The sequence below is a fragment of the Ambystoma mexicanum genome, chromosome 8, assembly GCF_040938575.1.
Source record: "Ambystoma mexicanum isolate Mex_15411 chromosome 8, UKY_AmexF1_1, whole genome shotgun sequence".
In the NCBI taxonomy this organism is placed as follows: domain Eukaryota; kingdom Metazoa; phylum Chordata; class Amphibia; order Caudata; family Ambystomatidae; genus Ambystoma; species Ambystoma mexicanum.
Window position 1 is genome coordinate 443,925,035 of NC_090929.1, and position 20,845 is coordinate 443,945,879.

Sequence of the window (20,845 nt, forward strand, 5' to 3'; positions counted from 1 at the left end):
TAGTGTGCATTTGTCTAATCAATGTTTCTATATGCTGAAGGGTTAGGTTGTAATAAATGTCAGTGTGGCCACTCCGGTCCTGGTAAAGAGTTTGTGGATGCAAGGGCCTGCTGTGTGTATTGTGGTTACCAGTGATGATATCGCTGGTAAAAACATAGAGGGTGACTTGATATTGTTTTTAAAGGCACTAATCACTCTCCCCAACATACTTTAGAACTGGTGCAATTATATAATCCAACTCCAGTCCTAGAATATTTGGGGGAAGTGTTGGATAGTGCCTTTAAAAAAAAAAAAAAATCGAGCCACCCTTGATGTTTTCCCCAGCGATAATATCACTCAATACCTCTATTGTTCCCATATCTATCCTCCCCTACCTTGGCTGTATACAGTGCTGGTCAATGGATAGTGGACTTACATGTTACTTTCAGCAGTGCAATGGATATTCATGGATAGTGTGTTTTTTATGCTCACACTGATCCCATCCTATGTTATCTGTGCCTAAAGTACTTCTTGTAACCAGATATTTACTACGTGTTTATTTTGTCAGTATACTTCGATTGGGTGTTTTCTTTGGTTAACTTTGTGGATGAACAGTTATTCTCTGCCAGCCCCCTCCCTCACCCCCATCTGGTTAAGCCTGACTGCTCTGCCATCTCTACCTCTTTTAGAGGGATGTTGCTTCGCTCTTGGATTTTTTCTTCCATTAGGGTAGATGGTTAAGTCCCCACAAGAGAGTGACATACGAATCTCCCAAACAATTAGTGTTTCAGCTACTGTAGGAGGACACAGATCCATACACTTCATCAGAGGAGCACAATAAGGCCATATACAAGGGTAAAACCTTTCATTCCATTCCCAATAATGGGTTGGGCCAAAACCGGATGACGATGGGACCTCCAAGGCAGGAGTAGATTTCCTATCCAAAGGAATGTGCAAGGGTTGTGGCCTGAATCTAAGAAAAAACGCTCTTATCAACATTCACAAATAAAGTGTTGGAAATTAAGTACAAGTTGATGCCAGCTGAATTCCTAAGTATTGCCGCAGACCCTGCCGCTCAGGTCTACATGGTGGCTGCATCCTTCCATAAGTAGAGAGGCCTGGCCACGCCAACACTAGTATAAGAGGGAGATTAGCAATATTGGTAAAGGGAGTTACCATAATTCGTCTTTCCACTTTGGGCAGTTTAACTCAGATGCCTTTCTTGCGGGCTGAAACAGCATGTGGAAGTACCTTGCTTTCCCAGGGAATAGGCAGGTGGGCATGTCGAGACAAGTGTGGGAAAAACCTGCATGCCTCCTACAGGTGTCTCACAGTAAGATGTTCGACCATCCCTTCCGAGGGAATCAGGTTTTTGTGGCAGCTGTGGTGGAGCAGTGTCAAACTGACTCTATTACTTCCAAGTCCTTGGGCATGATATCCAAGCTTGCAGCCACGTAATTCTCTATAAATCATTCTAAGGACGGTTGAGAGAGAATGTGGCTATTTTGTACCTTCCAAGAGCCTAGTTTGTGCCAAGACCATTCCTGCAACCAGGATGAGGGGAAACAGGGTAACGGTTCATCGGTTCAGGGTCCTCAGCCTCAGAAAGGAAGACTGATAAACTCCTAATGAATCAGGAAAACCACCTTCCATTGACTTGTTGAAGTGGTGGGGGTTGCATACATGTACTTGAGTGGCAGAAACCTGTTACACAGTATGCTTGTGTACTTCCTGTCCTCACCTCCAGGTACTCCTTTTCATCTTCCGAGTTTTATCATAGCTGATCATGGACATCCCGTCAATGCTGGATTTAGAAGCCATTGAAGACCTTTTTTTTTTTCCCTTGGCTGATTCTACTTACTCATTTTTGCAGTGGGGGAAAAGGAGGCCAGTCTCTTTCCTGGTTAAACCAGTACATTCCAGATGAGCACTTTGCGATGGTGACAGTGCAACAGGTCTTTACTTCCCTGCAATGAGGCCATTGCCTGTGAAGAGTTTGGTATTTGCACGGTCTCACGAGTACCTCTCAAGGTGTGTGTTGTTGACTAGTAGCTGGCTTATCCAAGCCTTGACGCAGGTGCAGGCAGCTACCTTGCACCAGTCTTTTCTTAACCTATGTTTCGAGGGGATTTGGTCCTCCGACATATTCCATATCTATGACGGTAATCACCATAGCTGTGCTGCTTCGGAAAATCTTTTGGTGTCTGCGTCCTGCGTCGATGATGTCGATACGCTGTCCTCATGGGCCTTCGTCGAGCCAATGTCACCGGATGTTATAAGTAGGACGCGCGACGCCCATAGCCTCAGTTCCGTTTTTTCCGCGAACGTGTTCGCTTCGGAGATCTTGGCGCGCCTCCGTTCTACTGAATCCTGTTCTTTCGGTTCTTCGAACCTGTTCGTTTGTATATTGAAATGATGTCTTCGGCTTCTTCCACCCCGCGGTCGGGTTTTAAGAAGTGTTGGGTGTGCGGGTCCAAGATGTCGTTGACTGACACGTACAACACTTGCCTCTGGTGCCTCGGGGAGGACCACGATACGGATGACTGTGTCGACTGCCAGTCGCTTACATCGAAGGCCTTGCAGGAGCGTAAGAAGAAGCTGTCGGTGGGTAAGGTGGCCAAGCCCTGCAAGTCACGATCCTTGGACTTTCGACGGACGATTCGAGGGGCGACTCCGCATCGTCGTCGTGAGTCCGGGGGGTCTTGGTCCATGAGTCGGTCTCGCCATTCCTCTGCCTCTTCGAGGCACTCACAGGAGCACCGTCACAGGTCGCCTTCCCCGTCCTCATCCGAGGACTCCGCCCGTCGGCGGGTTGCTTGTCCCAACAAGCATTCCACTCCGGAGGAATGGGATTCCTTCAGAAAGGAGAGGATGGCGATTTTTCAATTGCAGGGCTCCAGTCCGTCCGCGCCGTCGAAGGACGCCGGCCGTGACCGTACTAGAGACACCACTCGTATGCCTTTGGGTTCGAGCGGTCGTCGTGACCACCGGGCACCTTCGAGGTCCCGGTCGGACAAGGATGGTCGCTCTAGACATGCCCATTCCAGGACCCGGTCCTCGACGCCCTTGAGACTGCGTGAGCCTGTGAAGTCTTCGAGGAAGACATCGACGCCTTCGGCGCCAAGGTCGTCGAGGGACTCTCTTGAGGCTCCGCCTCAGAGGAAGTCGTCGGCGCCCAGGCTGTCGAAGGACACGCTCGGGGCTCCGCCCTCGAGGCCTGTGTCGACGCTGTCGAAGTTGTCGGTGCCTCGCTCGACGTAGACGCCCTCGAAACCTTTGGAGGCTGCTTTGTCGGAGGTACCCCGTGGCACGGTGGAAACCCACCCCCCCAAAAGGTTCTGGCCAAGGCTAAGAATGTCTGTGTCCCTTTTTCTGTGCCCTCTTTCCAACCTCTGGATTATATTTCTGAGGGGGATGAAGGATCTGAGGAAGGTTTGGTGCCTGAGGAGGTGCCTGATGAGATTTTGTCTGGTCACAGCCAGATTGAAGACCTTCGTCAGTCACTGCACGATACCAGTGGTCTGGACACCTCTCCGGAGGTGGAGTTCTGTCGGCCTGAGCCTGGCACCCATGCCGAGTCCTTATACCGGCGCCTTATGTCGAGGGTCACGAAATACTTGGGGTGGTCTGCGCCACCTGTGGATTTTCTGCAGGATGACCTGACAGACATCCTCGACCAAGGTCCTCCAACTGACCCAGTACTGCCATTCCATATGGCTTTGCAAAGAAGGGTGGCTGCAGCTTGGACTGCTCCGGAGAGTCTCCCGGCAGTGAGCACGTCTTTGCCGTGAAAATACTGCCCAATCAGTATTGACCCCTGCTACTTGACCACGCACCCCACTCCGGAGAGTTTGGTGGTGCAGGCGTCCACGGCCCCAGCAAAGCAGGCGCCGTACCCTACCATCCCTCCTGATAGGGACGATAAGCGTTTTGATGGCTGGACGAAGAAAGTGTTTTTTCTTCAGGGGGTATGACTTTACAGGCAGCCAACGTTTCACGCACACTCTGTGGAACCGTATTTCCTTGGCGGCTGAACATATTCCCGAAGGGGAGGAACGGGATGGTTTTCTTGCTATTGTACAGGATGGCAAGGATGCCATGTGTGAGGCCGTTCAGTCGGGTTTGGGCATGGCAGATTGTGTCAGCCGGTCTATGGCGGCGAGCACCGTAATACGCAGGTTTGCATGGTTGCGGAAGTCGGGGTTTGCTCCTGATGTGCAGGCCTGGCTCCTCAACATGCCCTTTGATGGTGAACATCTTTTTGGCAGCAAGGCTGACGAGCGCCTTGAGAGGTTGCAGACCTCCAAAGCTGCAGCGAAGTCGTTGAGCGCTGCAGTTCGCCAACTTCCTAGGGGACAGCAATGGAGGGGAGGTTCCTTTCGATATTAGTCATCCTTTAGTAAATCGAGAGGAGCTGCAAGTCAAGTGGGCCACCATAGGAGTGCCAGAGGTGGAAAACAAGGTACTCTAGTTGCCAAGGCCGCTCGGGCAGTTGCCTCTTTGCCCTCAGGCACTGCCGCAGCCACTTCAGTTCAGTCATGAGGCCATGTCCCATGGTTCGCCGGTTGGGGGAAGGCTGGCACAGCATCTTGTAGAGTGGCGTGCCATTACTTCAGATATGTGGGTTCTGGAGATCATAGCCCACGGCTACTGTCTTCCTTTCCGGCAGAGGCCTCATGACCATCCACCAAGGAATCTCTCTTTGAATAGTTCGGATCCGCTCCTTGCGCAGGAAATTCAATCCCTGCTGGAGAAAGGCGCCATGGAACTGGTGCCTGTAGCGGAGAGGAACAAGGGATGGTATTCCCCTTATATTTTGATTTCGAAGAAAGACGGGGGGATTGAGACCCATCATGGACTTGCGCGGTTTGAATAAGCTCCTCAGGAAGGACCAGTTCAAGATGGTTACTCTTTCTCAAGTCCTCCAGGCCCTTCAACTTCAGGACTGGTTGGTGTCTCTCGACCTCAAGGACGCTTATTTTCATGTGCCGATCCATCTGAAGCACAAGAAGTACCTGAGGTTCGCGGTTGGCGACTCGCACTTTCAGTCTCGGGTCCTGCCGTTCGGATTGACCTCCGCCCGAGGGTATTCACCAAGCTCATGGTGGTGGTGGCAGCGTATCTTAGGAAAGGGGGGATTCACATCTTCCCCTACCTGGACGATTGGTTGATCAGGGCGCGCTCTCCCGAGTAAGTCCTTGATCATCTGTCCGTCACCTGCCACTCCCTTCACAGGCTGGGCTTTTCCCTCAACTTGAAGTCCCATTTGATGCCAACCCAGCGGCTCCATTACTTAGGAGCAGTGCTCGACACTTCCCTGGGGCAGTGTTTTCCTCCCCAGGTGAGGGCTCATCACATTCAGCAGATGGTGCACAAGTTTCAACATGCCCAGAGTCTCCCGGTGTTCGAGTTCTTGAGGTTCTCGGCCTCATGGAATCCTGCATTCTTCTGGTGCCGAAGGCCAGGTTGCGGATGAGATCTCTGCAGTGGGCCCTGAAGATGCAGTGGTCGCAGTCCTCCGGCAGGATGTCGGACCCCGTTCATGTGCCACCCTCCATTGCCAAGGACCTTCTGTGGTGGGCCGTCGATGAAGGGGGCTCCGTTTTGGCTACCCTGGCTGGAGGTGACTATCGGGACGGACGCATTCCTCACGGGATGGGGAGCTTATGCCAACGAGTTGACAGTCAGCGGTTGTTGGTCTCCGTCAGAGTCCAGACTCCATATCAATCTGTTGGAGCTGTGGGCCGTCAGGCTTGCGCTGAAGGCTTTTCTGCCGACTGTGCGAGGAAGGAATGTCCTGATTCTGACGGACAACACAGTGGCCATGCACTACCTCAACAAAAGGGGGGCGGGGGAGCAGATGATGAATCTCTGGTTCTGGGCCCGAAGTTTCGATCTCGGCAGTTCATCTGGCCGGAGACGAAAACGAGACGGCGGACGCTCTGAGCAGGCAGAGCACGAACTCTCACGAGTGGGAGCTGGTTCAGGAGATTCTCCTGGAGATCTTCGCCCTTTGGGGGACCCCTCAGGTAGATCTCTTCGCCTCCAGTGTCAACCGGAAGTGCAAAAGCTTCTGCTTGCGGGAATTTCCTCCAAACGGAGCCTTAGGAGACGCGTTCGTGGTGGAGTGGTCCTTCCCACTGCTGTACGCATTTCCTCCAGTCCCCGTCATCCCATAAGTGCTGCGGAGGTTACGGAGGTTCGGTTCCTGGATGATCCTCATTGCTCCGGCTTGGGTTAGGAGGATGTGGTACCCGGACCTTCTCGACCTGTCCATCTGCCCTCCACGTCGTCTTCCCTACCGAGACGACCTGCTCTCACGGGAGGGGGGGGGGTCAGGTTCTCCATCCAGAGGTCAGATCCCTCAACCTTCACGCTTGGCTTCTGAAAGGTTGAGGTATAAAGATGAAGACGTGATGGAGGTGTTGCTTTCGGTCAGACGGCCGGCAACAAAGTCCCTGTACAATTGCCGTTGGAGAAAGTTCTGTGACTGGTGCAGGGTTAAGAATGTGGATCCTTTTTCATGTGACATTCCTGTAGTTCTGTCTTTTTTGCTTTCGTTGGCCCACAGGGGCCTGCAAGTCGGTACTGTTAAAGGTTACCTGGCGGCGCTGTCTATATTTAAGCGCTCGTCTGAGGAGTGTTCTTATTTTAAAATTCCTTTACTTTCTCAGTTTCTCAAAGGACTCACTAATGTGTTTCCGCCGGCACCTTTCCAGGTGCCTGGTTGGGATTTGAACCTTGTTCTGAAATTCCTTATGGGTGCTCCGTTTGAGCCTTTACGTTCTTGTCCTTTGAGGCTGTTAACCCTTAACACTGTGTTTTTAGTTGCGGTCACTTCCGCTCGCAGAGTGAGTGAGTTGCAGACACTTTCAGTTAAGCCACCCTTCACTGTGTTTCATAAGGACAGGGTTGTCCTTAGTTCGTCCTTCCTTTCTTCCGAAGGTGGTGTCGGAATTTCATTTGAGCCAGAAGGTTATTCTTCTGGCATTTTATCCTCCTCCACATCCTGGTAAGGAAGAGGAGAGGCTCCATAGGTTGCATCCTAGGAGAGCTTTACGTTTCTACATTTCTCGCATGTCCCGGGTCAGAGTGGACGATCAGCTCTTTATTGGTTACGCTGGAAGGCGTTTGGGACAAGCTGTGACTAAGCAGACTTTGTCTAGATGGATTATCTTGGCAGTTTCTGAATGTTACTGCTTGCCGGGTAAGGACCCTCCGGTAGGCTTACAGGCCCATTCTACTAGGGGTATGGCTGCCTCTACTGCCCTGCAGAGGGGTTTTCCTATTCGTAACATCTGTGATGCAGCCATTTGGGCTTCGGTCCATACTTTTGTACGTCACTACTCCCTCGATTCTATCCATGGGCAAGATCTGGCCTTTGGCAAGGCGGTACTTTACTCTGCAATTTGATTGGGCATTCTAAATTTCTATATTCTAAATTCTTTTCCCTCCTCCATATGTTGGTACTGCTTTGGGAGTCTGTCATAGATATGGAATACGTCGGAGGACCCAATCCCCTCGAAGAACAAGTTACTCTTACCTGGTAACGTTCTTTCGATGGGATGGTCCGACGACGTATTCCATATCGCTCCCTCCCTACCTGCCCCTCTACAGAATTTCTTATGCGATTGCAGCTTACGTTTCCGCAAGGCTTTCTGTGGTCATGCTGGCAGTGGTTTGGTGCCACACGTTCTGGGGAAAAAACTACAACTGAGGCTACGGGCGTCGTGCGTCCTACTTATAACATCCGGTGACGTCGGCTTGATGGAGGCCCTCGAGGACAGCGTATCGACGTCATCGAAGCAGGACGCAGATGCTGAAAGATTTTCCGAAGCAGCACAGCTGTGGTGATTACTGTCATAGATATGTAATACGTCGTCAGACCATCCCATTGAACGAACGTTACCAGGTAAGAGAGTAACTTGTTCTTCTAATTGTTCCACGCCAAACACCAGTTAATCCACATGGAAAAAACACCATGGCATGGTGAGGGCCATAGTAAAAGCCAGGTCCTTTCCCCAGGAGGAAAAATGTGTACCTCAGTTTCCAGGGGATACTTGGTCACATATTGGCCTTTGCCCTGGTCATCCTGCATGCGCAGTTACTATAAATGGACCAGTTACTTCTGAAATCTGTTGGAACTGAGGCCATTCTAGAATCATCAAAGGACTCTCGGGATGGGACCTCCATAGTTACTGCGGATGCATTCTGCCAGACCTATCTGACTCTTCTGGAAGGTAAATCGGCCAACACAGGGGAGGTGTGGTCTCACCCTACAGTCCCGACTTAAATATTGTCGGTGGTAGCTGGCAGGCCTATTCAAACATCTTTATGTCCTGGTTGCTCGGTCCCCACCAGAAGTAAATGTTGTTGTACTAAGAACCTGGGAATTGACAAGGATTGCATCCCCGAATCGTTAAGGGACTTTGTCATGGACAGAAGAAATTTTGTGATCAGAGATGTTGAAAAAAAGATAGAATATGAATCAAAGGAGTCCCTTAAAAAAAGTGTTGGAATGGCTATGTTCAAAAACTGTGCCAGGCGTTATATGGTTCTGTATTTAAGATTCTGCGCAGGGGCCCAAAGTCTGCTTTCTCCGAGTGATGCCTTCTTCTTAAGCTGGTTTTGTTTCCTCCTTGTGCGCTAAGTCAGAGGTTTGTAAGCAAGCTTAAGGTAAGATCAGCATCTGGATCATTTCCAGGGTATTCAACTGACAAACTGAAGTCTGGTCCCTTCTTCATCTGTTGGATGTCGAGCCATGCCTGCTTTTGCAAATCCCAGACCCGCTCCTGCACCCCTATCCAAATATGTATTACAAAAGAGGATGTACTCAATTTCCATAGAACAAAAGTACACTGTGCAGTGTTGGAGTGAAGATTTCAAATATTCAAAAGGCTGCAATTAGCACAGCAGGTTTTCCTTACTTTGTGGGCTGTTTTCCATACTTTGTGGGCAAGCGTACCATGTCCAGCAGTGCAGCTTGTGTCCATGCATCCACATCTGTTATGGCTAGATGAATGCACAGACACATACTGCTCTCCTGAGCATGGAGTCTGCCCACAAACTCTGAGCAAACATTGGGCCAGTCAGTCTTTTATATGTGCAGTTTCGATAGAAACACCAATTGGAATGCATCTTAAGGTGCTGGGCACATTTTATTTGGGAACCTGAGCAAAGTTGTGCTGTTGATCCGATTACAGTAGTTGTGTGTTGGCATACGTTTTGCATCTCGAGGGTCAGGGATTATAATTCTCTAATGATGTCTGTGTTGCAAATAGAAGCTTCTTGCACAATCTCTGAGAGGGTCCTTACGCATCATCTCCCTTTGATGCCAGCAGCCAAGGGCAAAGTTAATCAATGTCTGCACATTTGCGGCAGTGTAATTTATACATTGTACATTATATTACCATAATGTTGTATTTTATCCATGGATTCTGTCTTTGGTAGTCCTCTTTCCGTACACATTCATCAACTGGATAGTGCCATTGTTGCCCTCGGACAGCCCTCTTTGCCTGATAATCAATTGAATCATGGGTTTTGGGTGTCGTACTGAGTTCTGGTGTGTCTCAGTGCTATTCCAAATGGTAATGTAACTGAGGTTCCCCAGTGATGGGTGCTTCTTAGTAGATCAACAGTAACTTTTCTGAACAATAGCCGCCTTCTCCCCGTTCTGTTTTTATTCTTCCTGAGTGTTGCCTTACATGTTTGAATGAACCGATTTGCATGAACATTTATGACTGGATGGTTATGCGTCATTGGATGAGGGAGAGCATTTTTCTCCAAAGTGCTTGTCAAATGGTTTGCTGTGAATTGAAGACCATTGACAGTTTCTTTTGGGATTACAAATGCAGCAAGTAGATGTTCAAAAAACTCCACATAGGTATCTGTAGTAATACTGTGTAAGGAGTTTGAACCACATTCAATGTTAATAAACTAGCACCAGGTATGTCGCCCTCAACAATTCCTTCGTAGTCAATGTGCAGTGTTGCTATGGAACTGGTGGCCTGGCTGAAGGTTGTATCTCTGTTCTGGTGTAGTCCACTGACTGTTAAATTACAACAACACAACTTTATATTTGGTTATTCTTTGCTGCCATGTAAAGCTTTGGCCAGTGCCGTCAATAAAACTGCTCTAGAATAAACTTCATGGAGTAGTCTAGGATTGCCATATGTTTTCTCATATTGCGCTTCAAGTGCTCCAGAACAAGCACCCTTATTGAATTGTTCACACCCTAATGAAAAGGCCAGGGTCAAAGCTTGATGTTTGTCCCATGTGATAAACCAGAAGGTGTCTCACCCACTAGTCCCCGGGGATCTGTCATCCAGGTGACCAGGACACAGCCATTGCTTTTGAATCCAGTTCCTGGGGGTTTACCAGTGCGGCAGGGCCACCTGGGTGAGGGGTCTTCGGGGAGTGGGACAACGGATGGTGAGATGCAGCATTCCCTTCCCTGTAACACCTTTACCCCATCCTACAAGGTAGGATACGTAGGGACTCTGCCCCCCAACTCCTTTTCCTATACAAATACTTTCGCACGGACAGCCTGCTCTGGGAGAAAACGGACTAACACCCAAGCAGTGTACCTGACGTGTTCCAATACAATGGTCAGGCGAGTTCGGGCAATTACTGACCATCATACACACACCTGACTTCCATTAAACTGCCCCACACGGATAAAAGGCGGAGCACAAAAACACTCTGAGGCAAAGCACGCGAGGGAACGGCAGCTTCGAGACAGCAGCTGAACGAGGGACGAAAGGTGGTTTAAATACGAGGGGTTTGCAAGGAGGGACATTCCCTTGAACTTTCCGGCAAGAAAGCGTTACTTTCTTGAGCCCTCGATAAGGCCACTAAACCAGTCCGAAGAATCCTGCAAAGTGTGTCGGAGGTACCCGCATTCCGACATGATTAGTCGAGTTGCGGAGAAGCAGCAGCTGCCGTTCACCGTCCTTGGCTCCAGGAACAAAGTAGCAACAAAGAAACAAACACAGCCAGTGAGTTGGAGAGACCAATACCAGACGGTCTGTGTTGAAGCCAAGGTTACAAGCAGCAACATTGTATAACTTCCGCTGGAACGAACATTGTTAAAACATGTGAAATGAAAGACACAAGTAAAGTTAAACTGCTGAAGAATGCTTGAACTTTGAAAGGAAGAAACAATACCGTTGATAGTGGTCCGGCACCAAGTGCATGCTCAATCAAAGGTCTCTGTAAGGTATCCAGCAGAGGAGTGGCAAAAGTGAAAGCTGGAGTTGTAAGGAGAAAGAGTTTGTGAATCGAAGTGGTCCTGCAACGGGTCAAGCAAAACCCAGCGCACAGTCGAAAGTCTTCAATTTTTTAAACAGAAAGGGACAAATTGGAGAAGGAGATGAAGTGGTCCAATCATGATCTAGGGAGGCCAATTGAGAACATTTTGTTAAAGTGGGTCTGAGCCTGATGGAGGTGCACCCGGGGTGAATAGTTAATCACCCAAGAAATTGTACATGTGGAAATTCTGAGAAGAAAGGAACGTTAATGTTTGTCACATCAGGCCCTCTGTAATAAGAGACTTTGAATGGCAAAGGAATTTTGGCACAGAAGGTCTTGATACTGAGGTTTTGAACTGCATCCTCGTGCTAGAGAAGCCAAAGTGTGTGCTAAGTTCAAGTGTGCCGCCTTGTCCTGTGCTGAAAACTTGGGGAAGGGAAGCCAACGGTGCAACTATCCTGGCCTATTATTTATTGAAAACTTTTCTTTTTCATAACATTGTTTCCCACACCATTTGTATTTAGAAGTGAGGATTGGCTATAGGTTTATTAATATAGGCCCTTTTATTTTGACAAGACTCTACCACTACTGCATTATTTTTATTTGCTGGTCTTGCTTCCATCTTTAGATATAGGATTAGACCGGCATTTTCCAAGCCATTTTGAAAGTTCAATAAATGCCCTTGAACTGTGATCACTTGTCTGTCTTCACTGTTTGATACCATGCCTTCCTTACACTCAGCCATCCAAAAATGTTATATACAATCATGGATGCATGAGGGCCACTCCCACAATTATCTAAATTGAAAACACAAATTGAACAAATTCCTTAGTAAAAAGGTATACTTCTCATACATGGCTGACTTGCTTCTCTGACTAGTGCGAGTGTTCCAGCTCTGGAAGGGTTTGGCCATGCTGATCTAACTGCGGCTTACCATGTTCATCTTGTGGGGAGGATCATGTCCCGCACTGTTTCTAGTGTTATTCTTTTTTTTATTTTTGGCCAGTTTAGTCTGAAGCTACCCAAGCATGCCCTCCTCATCGGAGATATTTTGTTGTGCACATTGCACCCACGATCACACACCGCTCGCGTCACTTCAAATGATGTAGTTGCTGCTGTGGGACTGCCTAGAGGCAGTTTACCTTGTTCTTTGTGAATTCATGATAACTCTTTGACTCTTTAGATGCTGTGCTTGCTGCAGTCATGGCAGGAGTTGTCTGTCCTCAGTGCATTGGAACTACTGGATTTCAGCTTCCCTGACCGCAATGTGGGCTCATTTACCATCAACTGCCTTAAAAAGCTCACGTGAGTATTACTATCTTAGAGAATTGTGAGTAATCTAGGTGTACCTGTGATTTTATTTCTTTTTTTGGCCCAGTTTCCCAATTTTGTGTTGCTCCACATCTTTTTTGTTTATTTTTTTATTTCTTTTGATCCCTACCTCAAACTACTTCCGATCCCTACAGTTGTTTATCCACTTCCATCTTTTCAGTTGTCTTTCTGAATACCCAGCTTTTGAATTTCAAGCCTCTGACTCTTGTCCTTCACTAAGTTCCACTGTCTATCATGACTGTGCTTTTGCTTCTCACTTTATTGTACTGCCCTCTCCACAGTGATGAAGACCTTTGCCAGTATCTCCTGCAGCTTGTACAAGTGCTTAAGTATGAATCCTACCTTGACTGTGAACTGGCCAGATTCCTGCTGGAAAGGGCTTTGTCCAATCGGAAAATTGGGCACTTCCTCTTCTGGCACCTCAGGTAAGGTTTGGCCTCAAGCAGTGAATGGGGCACCACATGCAAATTCCATATGGCTATCTATAAGAGAGAGCGAACAAGTAACCAAGTCTTAACGGCAGACCATGTGTGTACACATCAACATGAATTCTATGGCAAGTGTTGTGTGGAAACTTCAGTGAAGTGACACAAGGTTGAACATAGAAAGTCACTCACTGCTCACAAGCAATATCTGACACATTTTTCAAGAAGTTAGCTTTTGAGAGAAAGCTCCTGTGGTTTTTTTGGGGGGGGGGGTTTGATTTAATTTTTGATTAGCTGCCACTAATGACTGTGATATGTGTTGCAGTAGTTATTGAGCAGGTTCATTAGTTCATATTACCATGGTGTCCCATCCACCTTTTTATTTCTGCAGCTTTTTGTCCATATCTGTGAAATGTTTCATTTTCTCCCCTTGGTCTGTGAAATGAGGAGTTGTTTTGAAATGACCTAGCCATTGGGTAGCCACATTGCAGCTATACATTCTTTAGTGTTCTAATGGAGCAGTAGTGTGGGTCCCACATGGTTCTTGTCAGTTGTTTTTCCAGCTGCGTCTGTGCATTTATGCAGTCAGAATAATGATGGTGTGCTTTCCTCTGCAGATCTGAGATGCATGTTCCTGCAGTGGCAATACGCTTTGGCCTGATTTTAGAGGCATACTGCAGAGGCAGCAATCATCACATGAAGACCCTGGCGAAGGAGGTGAGATTCAGGGGGTCACTCATCTCTGATGGCGGCTGCCCTTTTCAGGATCTGCAAGTTAGTGCTCTACATCAGAAAGCAGTCTGTTCTTCTCATTAAGTCCTTTACACGCTCCTATATTCTTAAAGGTTCCATGTTTTATATCTGTGCCTTTACATCTTGATGCAGTTGCACCATTTTTTAAAAATGGACAATCCCTTGTGTCCCCATTTTTTATTTATTTCTCTACACCCTCTTGGCCTTTTTTTTTATATCTTTCCTGCTTGTTCCCTGAAAAATGTGACTATTTTCTTTTTTTTTTTTTTTTAACCAATACAAAGATGCAAATGTTATGTTACCTGGCATTTATATAGCGCTCTATATATCATTGCTATGACCTCAAAGCGCTGGTAGGTTGAACGCCCTTGGGAACTGTGGTTCTGGTCAGTAGAGAGAGATAGTGTCGTAGGGTGCATGGGTGCACCAGATGTGTGCAGCTGATGTAATTGCCGGATGTTAGCTGCATCCTAGCATTAGGTGTGGTGCTGAAGATATCAGTTGGATGTGTGCAGTCTGGTGGGTGGACACCCAGACTGGGCTCTGGCTGCATTATGCCTGAAGGACGCATATGTGAGCAACTAGGCCGGAATGTGCTTGGCTTGCTGTGTTTTATTAGGGTGATGAGGTGTTAATGGGGTCATATTCGTATGTGAACAGCTAGGCCGAATTAATCAGGGGTATAGCTGTGATCTTGTTGAATGATGGTGTATAGTAGAGAGTAAGCATAGTGTTGTGATAGGATGGCTATCTTTAAAGCTCCCACGACCAGGCACGTGAACAGGATGGCAGGAACAGGGCGAGACACCGACACATAGACATGGGGCTGGTCTTACATCGACAGGAGGGGGGATACGGATATATAGCAACAGCACGTGGAGCAGGAAAGCAGGGTACACAGTGATACATGATTGGGGCATGTTAACATTTACATTTGCATTTCTATCCATTTCTATATGCGATTCATGCTAATGTTCACAGCTCCACCCAAGTGTGGGACATGCCAACATTTGCATTTCTGTCTAGAAGCGGCTCAGGCTAACGTTCACAATCCTGTCAGGGTCTGGCGTAGGCTAATGTTCACAATTCTGAGTGCAACATTGCCAATATTCACAATCCTGTTCGGGTTCGGCGCAGGCTAATGGTCAAAATTCTAGCTAAGTGTGGTACTGCTAACATTCTCAATCTAGTATGGGTCTGGGACAGGCTAATGTTCACAATTCCAAATAAGTGCAGCATTGCAGCATTGTTATCAATCGCAATCCTGTCTGGGTCTGGCGTAGGCTAATGTTCACAATTCCAACTAAGTGCGGCATTGCTATCAATCACAATCCTGTCTGGATCTGGGGCAGGCTAATGTTGACAATTCCAAATAAGTGTGGTATTGCTAACATTCACAATCCTATCTAGAGGTGATGCAGGCTAATATTCACAGTTCTACCTAAGTGTGGCATTGCTAACATTCACAATTTTGTCTGGGTCTGGCGAAGGCTAATGTTCACAATTAACGAAGTTAGAGCCAGAGTGTTGCATTTGTCTGATCGATTTAGGTTCCGTTTTGTTTAAATGGCAATAAAATGGGTTTAAAATAGTGGGGGAACCTAGAAGGGGAAAAAAACAGATCTACAAAGCACAACAGTTAACAGTGTGGAGGCACAGTACCCAAGGTTGAGGAGGTCGAAAAGAGGCTTTGTGAAGATATTGTATAGCGTGGGAGAAACATAGGAGCCATGGGGGCTCTGCAGGTAACTGGAGCTGGAGGGGTTGACGCAGAAGAGGAGAAAACACTCATTGTTTGGTTTAAAAGAAAGGACGAGATCAAGGCTGTTGCTTTGGTGGAGAAATGGCCTGCCGAGGAGTGGCGTTAGCAGAGAATGTTGTGGTCCATATCTCATGGCAGCCTTCATCCCTTACATCCAGCACTGGATAACACTACAGCTGATAAACGAAGGGCCCCTCCCCCGGGCAAGTTTACCGGCACCAAAAGGGCATCATCTGCTCGAATTGGAGCAATCTGAATAAATTGTGCAGCTAGCTTCCGAGCAGCTGAAAGAAAATTGATTTACGCTATGCTTATTGGTGTCTTTGCTAGTTGCTATTTCTTTCATATGGAGTCTTCTGGATTTAGGGTAATGCATAGTAGAAATATACCAATTCAAGCAGGGTGCAACAGGACTTTCCAAGCGTTTTGGACTATGCCAATTACCCCTCACCATTGACTATGCGTGCTAAATCGGAGGGTAGCTGTAGTGCAAAACATGTTGCAAGCCAAAGGTTGCAAACCCCTGTACTTGGATCAAAGCAAAATGAGGCTCGACGCAATCAATAAAAAAATCCCTAACATCCATCACCACCATAGAAGCGTTCTGAAAAAAATCATACTAAGGGGGTTATAATCACTAAATTGTAAGTGCATTCCACGTGGATCTTAGGTTGCCTTATGACACAAAGACTTCCTATCGCCCCCTTTCACCACAACCAAAAAGTCTAAAAGTTTAGGCGCTGGCTGTCAGATATAATACAGCAGGCCAGGTAAGGCCTGAAGCCCCTTCCTCCGACCCTAAGAAGGATAGTCACCAGAACTGGATGCTTAGCTTAAAGCACAGGAAGGGGAGCACTACAACCAAAGCACACCAGAATCGAAATTAGAGAAAGATCAAAAATACAGAGGAGCAAAATTGTGACCAAAAAACTAACCACAGAACAGAACTTCCGATAAAATCCAAACAGTATTTTTTTCTGCTGCAGCGCATCCAAAATTTGCAACCAAATAAACATTTGACATCAAAAAACAGAATGCATTTGCATCAAATAAGTGCTTATTTACCTTTCCTGAAATCAAGATTTAAAAAATTGCAATCCGAGATGCAGCTCTTCCAAACTTTTTGATTTGTTGAACCAGTCTAATTCCTACTGGTATGGGTGGGGGGGGTCAGTGAACCACCATAGATGTTTTTAGTGGAAAGGGTGCTGGCCCTCTTTCCCCCCCCACCCTAAATGGATGGGGGCATCTCATATAGCCCTCCCTGTGGGCAGATTGATAGCACAATCTGCCCCTAGAAAGGAAGCAAAACAAAAATAAATGATAACTTGTTTTGAGTGGGTGTGGCGGTCACTAAACCACCATGTATTTTTTTAGTGGAAAGGGGGTGCCCACAGGTGTCTTCTTTTCGAAATGCATGGGGTTCTCTGTTTTCCCTTTGCACCGAGGTAGGTGCATCCACACATGTGATGTACCGTTTTCGTCGGGACACCTGTGGGAATGCGGGAAGGTAGGACATCTGTTGTTGGCGGCATGTTTCGGTGGGTGGGCAGAGGGAAATGTCTCTGAAATCTGGTGGGAAAAAAAACACAATTTTCAGACATTTCACTCTGGCCACCCACTGAACCACACCGCCAATAACACATGTCCTACCATCCTGCGTTCCCACAGGTGTTCTGACAAAAATGGTACCTCACATGTGTGGGTGCACCTACCTAGGCGCAATGGGAAAAGGCTAACCCACTGGTAACCCCAAGCCTTTCGGCAGAGCAGATTTTGCTCATGTGGACAACATACAGATTTGGGCCTAGGGTGTCGAAGCCACCAAGCAAAACGGGGAACCCCATGCATTTCAAACAAGTGGACACCCATGGGAATCCACAGAGGTCTGACTTGCGCAAATCGCCCCAGAATGTATTACCCACAATCACCGGCAAAGTCTGAAATGTAGTGAAAAAACTACAATTTTCAAACATTTCCATCTTGCCACCCACCGAAACACGCCGCCAACTCCACATGTCTTACCTTCCTGCGTTCCCACAGGTGTCCGGACGTAAACGGTTCCTCACATGTTTGGGTGCACCTACCTGGGCGTAAAGGGAAAAGGATAAACCACTAGTAACCCCCAAAGGGTTTGGGGAGACAACCTACAGATTTGGGCCTAGGGTGTCGAACCCACAAAGGAAAACAGGGTACCCCATGCATTTCCGACAAAGTGAAAATAGTGTTTTTTCCTCCAAATTTCAGACTTTGTCAGGGATTGTGGGTCATAAATTACGGGGCGATTCGCGCAAGTCAGACCTCTGTGGATTCCCACGGGTCTCTTCTTTTCGGAAATGCAAGGGGTTCCCGGTTTTTCTTCGTGGCTTCGACAACCTAGGCCCAAATCTGTAGGTTGTCCACATGAGCAAAATTCCTGAAAATCTGCTGTGCGAAAAGACTTGGGGTTACCAGTGTTTTAGGCTTCTCCCTTTTCACCCAGGTAGGTGCACCCAGACATGTGAGATACCGTTTTTGTCGGGAAACCTGTGGGGACGCGGGAAGGTAGGCCATGTGGTGTTGTGGGTGACCAGAGTGAAATGTGCAGAAATTGTTTTATTTTTCTGTAATTTTCCCGATTTCCCCCTAAACTATGGAATTTTTCCCTACATAGTTGTTGCCTGACCTACGCAAATCACCCCTTCCTAAACTTGGAATATTGTCTACTTTTCAGAAATGTATGCTTTCTGGCTTCCCATTCAGCTTTCCTACCCTTTTCTTCCATTCCGTCCACACATGTCCTATTGGACAAAAAAACGCCAAAATCGCCTAACTCTCACAAAACGGCTGATTGGCATATCAAAATATGTTATTTTGATTTCCACTCAATCTGTTCTTGAAAGCCTGGAAAATGGCGAATCTAGCACAGCAAGCCATTTGTCCTAGCTCTTACAAGGAAAACACCACAGGCTTCTTTGTACAACATTTTATTGGCATTTACTGAAAAAAAACAAATGTTCTCCTTTTTGGTTATTTTCTCTCACCCCCCTACAGCAAACTAGGATTCCTGGGTGGCGTTATGACCAGCTACATGTGGGGAAAAAAGGGGCCAACTTTGGCCGAGATATCTCATGTAACAAAGAAGTTACAAGGGATTGAATGGCGACATACCAAAATCACCAAAAACAGCCTTGGCACTGGGGGGGAAATACCCATGGCTGTTAAGGGGTTAAGACGGTAAAGCCCCAGAGGAGATATCATTTGTAAGGTAGCTCAGTTAGTTAATGCTCCAAATGCAGATTGTGCACAGGAATATGTTAACACCTGTGTTCACTTCCTGGCTTAATCTTCAGGTGGGATAATAGGCAGAGTGAATGCATTCAGCTTCCGATGCAACACAGCATTTTCCAGGTCAATTGGTTCAGAAAAAGGGGTGGAAAACACTATTACTGTCACTTTTTCTAATTAGCCAGCTTTTCGTGCATTTTCTGGGTGGAGTTCGGGAGCCGAGTGGACATACCAGGACCCCCTGTATTTCCCGCTCCACCAGACAAATGCGGCCTTACTGCCAGCATGGATTCTCATGCTGGAAATAAGGAAAGGGATTCCTCTGGGATCTGCTTGGAAATGAAACCTGGTAAAAGCGGGCGAAGTCCAGAGGAAGCCATTGTCAATTCTGCAAGCAATTGCTAATTGCGCAAGGTATTTACACTCTTTAAAAGTGGAAAAGCAAAGTGATTTCACCTGACTTTTATGCTAAAATCTTCCATTTTGTGGCGGAAAAGTAAAAACGTGTGCCAATGGAAGTGGTCCACTCAATGCAGTTTACTTTGCGCCTTCATGTTTGGGGGTTTTGCGTGATGCTACACATGTAATAAATAAATATATTTAACATGACCCCAGATAAATGGCAATTGGTGATCACAATGAGTGAGCATGGCATGTCGCTGGTAAGAGGGTGCCCTGTGCTTCTTGAGTGCGTTGGCAAATGCCCTTAATTGTCATCTCGCGTTAAGCAGGTGCTTAAACCCATCAGTGTGGATTGTGCAATAAGTCGACAGAGGTATTTCAAATGGCCAATTTCGCTCTATGGGTGAAATTGTCAAAGTGGGAGAATGTTGCCCAGCATGTGCCACTTTCTCTGCGGAGTGAATTGTGCCCACCCCGAGGAAGAAGTGTGAAAAACCCACAAGGGCACTGTGCCCTGCTCTCTCTGCGTGTGTCTTCCCCACGGGGCGACAGATGCTGACTCAGGCATGCGTAAGTCTCAGGTAGCAAACCTGTACCCTAGTTGATGTGGCAAAGGATTCCAGACTTCTGAGGCTGATAACATTAGTAGCATTGAGTTACAAAGCAGAGCTGTTAGTGGGCTAAAGCAGGAGGCAATGTCTGCCCACCCTCAAAGGGTACGTACATCCAAAAGTAATAGGCCCCTCCCCCCATCATGGCTGTAGGGGCCAGGCTCCAAACCAGGGCAAGAATGCCCTCCAATCATCCATGCCCACGAGTAGGGTACCCCTCGTGCTCCAGGAACCCTGTTGAGCAACCTCTATGCTTTCCAGGTGATACTAACGTTATTTAAAGCCAGAAGTCTAAAAGGTAATCGCTTAATTGCAGCTGGAAATTAGTTTCTGATGTGATCAAAATGCCTTAACCAAGTGTGACATCATCCCCTTCATTTATAAGCAATATGTGTTCTCGCGTTTCATCATCCACTGAATTACTGTTAGAAACAAAGGCAAGAGTTGTCTCTTGTGTAGGCATTAGGAAGACAGTTGCCAGCCTCTGGCATAATATGCCCATGTTCTTCCAATATTGGCTAGCTGTTGCCCTCTTATGGCCATGTAGAACCATCATGGCAGTGACTGGCAAATGCCTTGCCCCTGCAGACAGAAAAGCGTAAATAAGAGGCCAATTCAAGATACAGAACAAATATAAGTTAAGACAGACTGCAGCTGCCATTGCTGTGATAGGAAGAAAATGTTGAGTGTTCAAGCAAGGAGGTATGTATTAAGCAAGCAAGCAGTGAGACAAGGGAGAGGCAAAGAAAGACCAGAGGGGCTCTTTGAATAATGTAACAGGGCAGAGGACCCATGCTCTGCTGTCCTAGTAACATATGAGAGAATCAAATAGATCAGGCTTTGCAGCAAATGTTAAACGAGAAAGAAACGGAGTCCAGCTCTGCATTCAGAATAACAAAGGCAAAGAAAGGCTAGGCTCTGAAGCCAGCATGAGATGGAATAAGAGGGACCAGACTCATTGTGAGAGGCTGGCCCGGCCCTCGCAGGGGCACAAGAGGGGCAGCCCACATAGCGGGCTGCCCCTCTGGCCACCCCCTGGGTCCACATACACCCCACCTACTAGG

General features: G+C 47.4%; 1 protein-coding gene across 2 annotated transcripts in view; it reads left to right on the forward strand.

Annotated features, from left to right (window-relative positions):
* PIK3CD (phosphatidylinositol-4,5-bisphosphate 3-kinase catalytic subunit delta) overlaps positions 1–20,845 on the forward strand; it is a 764,407-nt gene that overhangs the window by 475,907 nt on the left and 267,655 nt on the right. For both annotated transcript variants that reach the window (XM_069610020.1, XM_069610019.1), the window contains 3 exons: positions 12,413–12,534; positions 12,843–12,986; positions 13,604–13,703. In XM_069610020.1, the coding sequence (XP_069466121.1) occupies positions 12,413–12,534; positions 12,843–12,986; positions 13,604–13,703 (366 nt within the window). The remainder of the gene's footprint in view (positions 1–12,412; positions 12,535–12,842; positions 12,987–13,603; positions 13,704–20,845) is intronic.